The following is a 9,589-nucleotide window of genomic DNA, read 5'->3' as shown; positions in this document are numbered from 1 at the left end:
ACTACATTATAATCTTGCCTTGCTTTTGATCCAAAACAGTCCCATCCACTTTTTTAACCAGACTTGTTTCTGAAAGGATCCTAGATGATCAAACCTAGCAAGGACTTTAGAGAATTCCTGACCCATGTTACAAATAAGGAAACTGAAGCTCAGAGAGGGACTTTAATTTTCCTGAGGTCTCCTCATCTAAACCCATTGACTCTCAGCACAGTGTTCTTCTCAGGGTTCTGCCCTGGAGTACCTTCTAAGCCCTTTGGCTATTTGCAAAAATCAAGAGAGGAAGATTTCTGGTTTTAAGGCTATTTTTTTTTTTTTTTTAAGTGGAGAGGTGATTCTGAGTTCCAAAAGAGAGGGAGCAGAAATTTCCGTCACCATCAAATGTTCACAGAAATCAGCATGGAGCCTCCAAGGTGACTGGTGAGAACAGAGGCGTCACCAAGATGTATTAGTGTATTTGTTTAAAAAAGAAATCATCACGTTGCTTGGTCATTGTACTTTAAATACCCAACTGTGGCTATTTGAAGAAGCCCCGATATATAAAAATTCAAACAGAAAAACGAGAAGATTAGGACATTGTCCTGGTTAGTCTCTGTCTCCCCTCTCCACTTCAGATCCCTTCTCCCTGCTTCTCTGCCCTGCCCTGTGCCCCATGGGGATGATGCCTTCGCCTTCAATATCTGGGCTCCCTTGCCCTCCTGTGGGCAGCATCAGCAGGAGGAGGGAAAGGTCAGGGTATTCCTTCCCACCTTGCCTGGCAGCCAGTGCTAGCAGATGCTTTGGCCCTCCATGGCTTCAACCCCTGCAGTTAGCTCCTCCTCTACCTCCAGCTCAGAGAGAACACCATTTCCTTCCCATGCCCCTTCTGGCCCAGGAGTAATACCAGCTTCCTGCTATCCCTGGAAGTTTCATCACCCCTTCTTGGCACCTTGGCTCCTGCCCATTACTCCCACAACTCTAATTGAACTATCTTCAAGTGGTATTCTGTTTACTCCAGGAACACTGACAGATACAGAGATGAGTTTGAGTTTATGAAAAATATTTCCTGCTGTGTATGAGCCCATGGCACATTCCATATAATTCTATTTGCCAGTGCCCCTTAACCACACCACTGTCCACACACAGTCACACTGCCTAAAGAAGGTGTCCCAAAAGGCTGCAGTCCCTGCTATCGCTCCTGCTATATAACTCTGAAGAAGAACCTAGAAGAGTACCTCCGGGCCCCTTCCCAGTCTCCTGATGCTGCTCCCACCACCTCCAATGCAGGAACCAGGACCTCTGACTGTAAGACCTGGCAAGTGTAGGCCCCTGCAGAACTTTGTGGGATAACCTGGACCATCCCCAGCAAGGACTGAGAGAGGGCAGGGGCAGATGGTGATGAAGGTGTCAAGAGGAGCGGGGAAGAGGAGGGTAGGAGGTGTGCCTGGGGCATGGAGGCAAAGGGAAGCCAGCTGGGATAACATATCCTCCACTAGACCCTTGAACCTTCTCCTGTAGCTGTCCTTCCTTCACTGCAGGAGGGAGGACTTGTGTTCTGTGATTGACATGAGTCTCACCAAGGGGACCCTGGTCAATGCTTCCAGCCTGAACCTAATGTACAAGGAAAGGGAGCTAAAACATCGCTTGCCTTTAAAATGGCCAATTGCTGTGCTCCTCCTCCAACCCACCCACCACCATCTGACTATCCCAACCAATGAGACCTTGACCTGAGAACCCAGGAACCGTAGGAACCGTCGTTCTCATCTTCACCATCACTGGTGAAAGTATTATGATTTACACATGTATAGAACCTTCCAGGTTTCCCAGCCATTCACACTCACTACACCATTTGATCTGTGGAGACCAGCAGAGGAGGTGTTTGAGATCATTGGGGTTGGGGTGGCACCTAACAACTGCCTAGAACATGGTAAAAAAAAAAAAAAAAAAAAAAAATCACTGCCATGGAGTCAATCCAACTCATAGCAACCCCTCCTTGGGTTTCTGAGGCAATACCTCTATGGAAGTAGATTGCCCCATCTTCCTTCCAAGGACTGGCTGGTGGATTTCAACTGTCAGCCTTCTGGTTAGCAATCAAATGCCTTAGGCACTGCACCACCAAAGCTCCTTAGAACATGGTTGTTGTTGTTGTTGTTATGTGCTGTCGAGTCAAACCCAACTCATAGCGACCCCTCCTTGGTAGTGCTCAAAAAAATAATTATTGAATGAACGGATGCTCTCAGCCACCACTAGCCTACCTCGCCCCTTCCTCAAGCTAAAATAAGAATTTCAATTGCCACATTATTGCACAACCTGAGTGGCTCTGCCCAGGGGATCTTCCCAGCATCATGATGGGCATCACCCCTGCCTGTTTACACAAGTGTACCCCACTGTATGCTTTCATGCCACCCCCAGACACCAGGGCCACACATGTTCACTCTGCCCTGCCCCACGCTCCTATCTGCTTCACAGTTGAGGGAGGAATTGGGCTTTGGGGTGCAGTTGAGTGAAAGAAGCACCCTCAGGGGCACCCAGACCTGGTTAGGACAGAAAGGAGCTGTATGCATGAGTGTGTACCAGTGGGTGTGCACAAGCTCGCTCTCTCGAGTATGTGTGGCCCAGTATATCCTGGAGTGTTTCTAGAATATTCGGGGGGGGGGGGTGGATGACATCTGCTTGTCCAGGACTCCACACCCATCCTCAAGTTCTCAGTAAATAAATGTGATATGAATGTTGCATGTGTCAATGTGGCACCCTTGTGCAACTGACAACCCAATACCAAAGAGACAACCCAAATACCCAAAGAGGTTAAGTGTCTTGTCCAATTCACAAAAGATGACTATAGGTAGGTCACCATCACCCCCTCTTTCTTCTCAAAGCCAACAGCCACCTTGAGCTCCCAAATCCCCAGGGACACAGACTCTGCCCTGAAGTGTGGGCTGGCTGAGGTGGGAATGGATGAAAACAGCCTGAAATCCAGCCAGGGGCAAGCGGAGCCCACGTGGGGTGGGAGATCCCATTGCCACGTGGAAATGGCTGACAATGTGGCCCTGAAGAGGGTGGGGTGGGTTTATCTCTAGTCTGGGGAGAATCTACCAGCAGAAAGGAGACAGCCCTGGGGAAAAGCAAAGGGAAAGAACTTGGCCCAATTGTTCTGGGACAAGAAGAAGGCACCACCTTCTGCCCAAAAATAACCAACACTAGAAGCCGGTTTCCCAAAGATTCCCCCACCAAGTATCATCTGTGGGGATGAAGATTAAAAGGAAACACTGGTAAGAAGAGATTTTTCATCATGATTACCCCTAAAATGAACTAGACATAACTGTAAAGATACCTAATACTAGAGAGGCACTGATTTCAAAGAAAAGGAAAGAGAGGCCCAAAAAACGACAGGTAAGTTGCCTGAGGCCACACAGCAAACCTGCTGCTGGGTTAGGAGACAGTAGGCAATGGCTCACAGAACCCTTTCTACCACTCGAATGGGTCCTTTCTCCATTAGTCACATCTGTCTCCTTTTACCCATTTATAACCATTTCCAAATCTTATATTCATATCCAAAGATGCAAAGACAGTAGGTGGGTCCTGGGTCTTGGGCCTCCCTTGTACCTCTCTTGAATTCTCAGCAGTGGTGCAGCCAGCCTCACCGTGCGAGTCAAAAAGCAAGGAATGCCTCCCATTACTTATCAGGGGGAGAGGGCGTCACTGCCTTCAAGTCACTAATGCAACCAGAAGGAGCACTGATGGGACAATGGTTAAGAGTTTGTCTGCTAACTAAAAGATCAGTGGTTCAAACCACCAGCCGCTCTGCGGGAGAAAAGACCCGGGGATCTGCTAAGACTACAGCCTAGGAACCCTATGGTGCAGCTCTACCCTGTCACATAGGGTCACGATGAGTCAGAATTGACTCCACAGCACACAACAATGAAACTAGCAAGGCCCCTGAATGGGTCCAGTCAGAATTGGCAGGGCTGAGTCCACCACCTTCCCAGGCTTAGTCCTCCCAACACGGAATACAAAGTCTCAAGGCATCAGGATTAATAAACAGCTTTATTTGCCTTTTACAGCATCAGTTTTCTTACATTCTCAATTAATTTGCCATTAAAGTGCTGGAAAATTTCTTAATCATGATAACATTTGTTAAAAGAAATCAGAACTAGTATCAGGGACTTGGCGGCCATGAATGAACATTCCTCTTACAAGAAAGAATGGAAGCCTCCTACTGAGTTGGTGGGTTGGACAATCTGCAGATTCTACTTCCCTCTCACTGTCAGCACCAAACTGGCTGGGACCGCCAGCCCTGGGGGGGGAAAAGCGTTGCTAAAGAGCTCTCACACCCAAACACCCCAGCCACCAGCAACTCTCCGCCATCACTGGGTGTCTGCTGTTTGAGTAGATCCGATCTGAAGAGAAATGACGGTCTTGCCCTGTCTTCTGCCTTCTACCCCACCCTCCCTTACTAACAAAAGCCCCAAAAGTCATTACAATGAAAAAATGAGTGTCCATGACCCCAACACTAACAATGTTCAGTAAAAATGAAGATAATAACACAAAAGCTTGCTTAGTAAACAAGAGCTCTCCGCGCTCAACGCAAAAAAAAAAAAAAAAAAAACTGAAATCTTAAGGCAAATACTGTTGACTTTGCACGTGGGCTGGTTGAACTTGGAAGCCTTGACCTATCTGTAAGGTTCACGGGGCCTAAAGGCGGTTGGTTTGTCAGCTTGCCACTGGGAAAGGCAAGCTCTCTGCTTTATTGCTGAGGCTGTCGGTGTGTTTCTTTGGAGTTTATATACAAACACACCCAGGGCTTACACATCATTATATATATATATATATGTATATATATGTACACACATACAAAGGCCTATTACTCTTTCTTTGTGGAAACCGCCAGTTCCACCTCGGGAAGCTGGATGCCAACCTTGGTTCCACTGTCATTGCTGGAAGACGATGACAGCCGGGACTTCTTGGAGGCCAAGGGCACTCCACTCCCCTGTAACTTGCCTGCTTCATCATCGCTCCCGGTCACCTCATAATGACCTTTGCTCTTTGACCCCAATCCACCAAAGGTACCAAATTTCAGCTTTCCTTGCTTCCCTGTGACCTTTCCACCTTCCAGCGACACTTCCCCACCTTCAAACTCCAAAGTCCCCGTTGGGGTTGAAGATGCACAGAACTCCCTTTCATCGCTGAAGGAGTTTGAGCGGTGCCGGGCCTTCTTGCTCTTAAATAAGGAGAACTTGGCTTTGGGAGAAGATGTTTCGCCCTCTGTCTCTCCTTCCAGAGAGCCTAGGCTGGCCTTCGAGCTTTTCAGATCACCTTTGGAGCCCGAGATGGACGCTTCCGGCGAGCCAGCAACACCCCCTTTGCCTTTAGGTTTTGAGAAATTAAACTTGGGCATTTTGATCTTGGACTTCTTAAGTTTCACTTCGGACTCTTCCCATTCACCTTCTGCGGCACCAGCCTGGACACTGGCCTCTGCTTTGGGGAAGTTAACATCCACCCCTACTTCTCTGCCAACCAGCTCCCGGCCCGAGAAGGTAAATTTGGGAATTTTCATCCTGGGGAAGGCTACTTTTCCAGATCCGCTTCCCAAGTGACCTTGAGGCCCAGACACACTCAGCCCGGGACCCTGGAGTCCAATCTGTCCTCCCTTCACGCTGCCTTCCACTTTTGGTCCTGAGAAATGAAGTCCCCCAGCAAACTTAGGTGCATCCAAGTTGAGAGCAGAGGAGACCTGGGGCCCTTTCCACTCCCCTCCGGAACCTTTGACACTCACATGCCCTTCGTCTAGGCTGATTCCTGGAGCACCGACACCTCCAGAAACATCCACATCTCCTTTGATTTTCGGGCCCTTCAAGCCGACACTGAAATCTGACCCAGGAGCTGCCATGTTAAATGAAGGCCCCTTCACGCTGATATCAGAGGCAGCCCCATCGAAACCTAGGCCTGAACCTTTCAAACCACCTTTGGTTTCAGGACCAGAAATCTGCCCAGTTGGGGGTTTCATGGTCACACCTGGCAGCTCCACGTCACATCCAGAGGTCTTGATTCCAGGCATCTGGAGGCTTCCTTCTACTCCCTGAAGATTGATGCCGCCAAGGCCTCCTCCGAGAGAGGTGCCTTTCACCTCACCTTTGACTTTTGGTCCTTCCAAGCTAAAGTCCACATCCGGTGCTGAGATCTGAGGGGCTGAAATCTGAGGCCCTTTCAGGTTGACACCTCCAAGGTTCACATCCACACCTGGCCCCTTCAATTCTCCAGTCACTTGCGGCCCCTTGATGCTAATGTCTGCGTCGGACCCTGGAGTCGAGATGCCAAACTGAGGAAGCTTCATCTTGGGGAGTTTAATACCTCCTTCGGTTGCCTCCAGGTTTAGATTGGGAGCACCCACTGAGACTTTTGGGCACTTGATGTCACCAGAGACTTGCAGGTCTCCTTGCAGGCTTGGTCCCTTCAGCATGACATCTGGTGCATGAACACTAAGTGACGTCGTGGCATCAATCCCTGGCACTTTCACCCCGTCTCCTTCTATCTGCACCTTCCCATCAACACCTTTGAGGTTAAGCCCTGGAGCGTGCACCTTCATGCTGGGGACAGATGCACCCAGGTCTCCCTTCAAACTTGGTCCTTTCAAGCTGAGGTCAACATCAGGCCCAGAGACTTTTGGCATTGAGAGGTTCACTGAAGGCAAGTCTACTTTTGGCCCCTTCAGAGACACATCAGGCCCTTCAAGGTTCACATCTGGTACACTCAGGCCTCCTTCCAGAGAGGGCAGCTGGGCATGGACCTCAGCAGTCCCGCCCTCCATTTTCACCCCAGGGACACCGATTTTGGGCATGGAAAACTTGGGGAACTTGATTTTTGCTTCTGGACATTGGAGATCCACATCTGAACCTTCCAGCCCCACACCGGGGATATCACCCTTTATCTTTGGTCCTTTCAAGTTCACATTCACATCGGGGATGGAGACTTGAGGGGTAGAAATGCCAAAAGATGGTGCTTTGACTTTAGCATCTGGGCCCTCGATGTTGATGTCAGGTGTATCCAAGTTTGCTTGTACCCTGGGGCCTTTCAAGTCACCCTCTATTTTTGGCCCTGAGACATCCACACCTGGCATCTTGAACTTGGGAGCCTTCAACTTGATGTGAGGACCTTCCACATTAATCCCCGGAGAAGAAGTATCCAAATCAGGTACGTGGATTTCACCCTCCATTTTGGGACTTGGAAGGGGGGCCTCAGCTTTAAATTTGGGTGATTTAATGTCAAATTCTACATCTGGGAAGTACATTTTTCCAAACATAGGTTTCTTGGTTTTGGGAGATTTCACATCAACTTTAAGTGCAGCATCCGGCCCCACAACATTGACATCTACATCAGGGGTCTTGAGACTGGCATCGATCTCACCTCCAGGAACGTTCAAGTCAAATCCCTGCTTCTTGGCCTTCATTTTAGGGCCACTCATGTGAATTTTGGGCATTTTAAATTTACTTTTCTTGCCCTTGCCACCAACGCTGATTTCAGGCGTGTCAACGTTCATTTCTACCTCAGGAACAGTCACATCTAGGGAAGGTGACTTGATGTCCGCCTTGGGGCCTTTTGCCCCAAATCCAAACTTGGGTTTCTTAAATTTGGGGATTTTAATATCTGGGCCCTCAATGTTAATATCTGGGCTCTCCATGTGTACATCCAAGCTTGGAGCTTCTAAGTCAACTTTGGGACCCTTGAGGTCCAGTTCACCACCTTCTAACTTGGGGCTAGAAACACCAATTTTTGGTGCCTTAAGATGCAAATCAATATCAGGAGCAGTTACTTTAGGGGCAGATATATCTAGTGATGGCATCTTCAAATTTGGGCCACTGAGTTTGGCATCAGGGCCTTTAAAATCCAGACCTGGACCTTTAAGGTCTACTTCTGGGCCTTTGAAAGTACCTTCAACCTTAGGGACAGACACATCAAAATCTCCTTTTACTTTGGGTCCTTTCAAATCCAGGTCAACATCAGGCACGGAGATCTTGGGGGCTTTGATGTTCATCTCGGGCATCTTGAACTTGGGCCCCTTCAGTTTTGCATCTGGACCTTCGATATTCACATCGGGAACATCTATGTCCACTTTGGGTCCTGAGATGTCAATGTCAGCCTTGGGCAGGTTCACATCCACTTCTGGACCCTCTCCTTTGAAGCCGGGCATGCTGAACTTGGGCATTTTCACCTTGGGCATCTTCAGATGCCAGTCTGGGCCTTGAACATCCACATCTGGGGCATCAATGTCCACTCTTGGGCCTTTGAGGTCAAGTTCAGGGCCTTTTAAGTCACCTTCCACTTTAGGCAGGGAAACATCCACATCACCTTTCACTTTGGGGCCCTTCAGGTGTAAGTCAATGTCAGGCATGGAGATCTTGGGAGCTTTGATGTTCATTTCAGGCATCTTGAATTTGGGTCCCTTCAGTTTTGCATCTGGGCCTTCGATATTAACATCGGGTCCTTCAATGTCCACTTTGGGTCCTGAGACATCAATGTCAGCCTTGGGCAGGTTCACATCCACTTCTGGACCCTCTCCTTTGAAGCCAGGCATGCTGAACTTGGGCATTTTCACTTTGGGCATCTTCAAGTGCCAGTCTGGGCCATGAACATCAACATCTGGAACATCAATGTCCACTTTGGGTCCCTTGATATCAACTTCAGGGCCCTTTAGGTCACCTTCCACTTTGGGTAGAGAAACGTCCATATCACCCTTCACCTTTGGACCCTTCAGATTCATGTCGACTTCAGGCATGGAGATCTTGGGTGCCTTGAGGTGCAGGTCAGGCATTTTAAACTTGGGACCTTTAAGTTTCCCTTCTGGACCATGGATGTCAATATCAGGAGTGTCTACATCCAGCTTAGGGCCTTTGACATCCACATTGGGGCCTTTCAGATCTCCTTCCAGTTTAGGAACAGAAATATCCAAATCTCCTTTTACTTTAGGTCCTTTCAAGTTCAAATCAATGTCACTCATGGAGATTTGAGGAGTTTTGAAATGGACATCAGGCATCTTAAATTTTGGCCCTTTGATTTTCCCTTCAGGACCTTCAATATCCACCTCTGGTCCTTTCAGATCACCTTCCACCTTGGGAAGTGAAAGGTCCACATCTCCCTTTACCTTTGGCCCTTTCAGATTTAAGTCAAGGTCAGGCATGGAAATCTTGGGGGCTTTGATGTGCATCTCTGGCATCTTAAATTTGGGCCCCTTCAGTTTCCCTTCAGGACCTTCAATATTGACATCAGGAGTGTCAATGTCCAACTTGGGGCCCTTGATATCAATTTCAGGGCCCTTCATGTCACCTTCCACTTTAGGCACAGAAATATCTATATCACCCTTTATTTTGGGGCCCTTCAGGTGCAAATCAAAGTCAGGCACGGAGATCTTGGGGGCTTTGATGTTCATCTCGGGCATCTTGAACTTGGGCCCCTTCAATTTCGCATCTGGACCTTCAATATTCACATCGGGAACATCAATGTCCACTTTGGGTCCTGAAACATCGATGTCAGCCTTGGGCAGGTTCACATCCACTTCTGGGCCCTCACCTTTGAAGCCAGGCATGCTGAACTTGGGCATTTTCACCTTGGGCATCTTCAA

General features: G+C 48.5%; 1 protein-coding gene across 1 annotated transcript in view; it reads right to left on the bottom strand.

Moving 5' to 3' along the window:
- Nucleotides 1–4,837: 4,837 nt before the first annotated feature.
- Nucleotides 4,838–9,589, bottom strand: part of AHNAK (AHNAK nucleoprotein) — a 20,964-nt gene continuing 16,212 nt past the window's right edge. Inside the window, exon 8 of the mRNA XM_042781520.1 lies at nucleotides 4,838–9,588. Within this exon, the coding sequence (XP_042637454.1) occupies nucleotides 4,838–9,588 (4,751 nt within the window). The remainder of the gene's footprint in view (nucleotide 9,589) is intronic.

The sequence above is a fragment of the Orycteropus afer genome, unplaced genomic scaffold (assembly GCF_000298275.1).
Source record: "Orycteropus afer afer isolate SDZICR_OR568_19922 unplaced genomic scaffold, OryAfe1.0 scaffold00130, whole genome shotgun sequence".
Taxonomy (NCBI): Eukaryota; Metazoa; Chordata; class Mammalia; order Tubulidentata; family Orycteropodidae; genus Orycteropus; species Orycteropus afer.
This window is presented reverse-complemented; position numbering and strand designations above follow the sequence as displayed.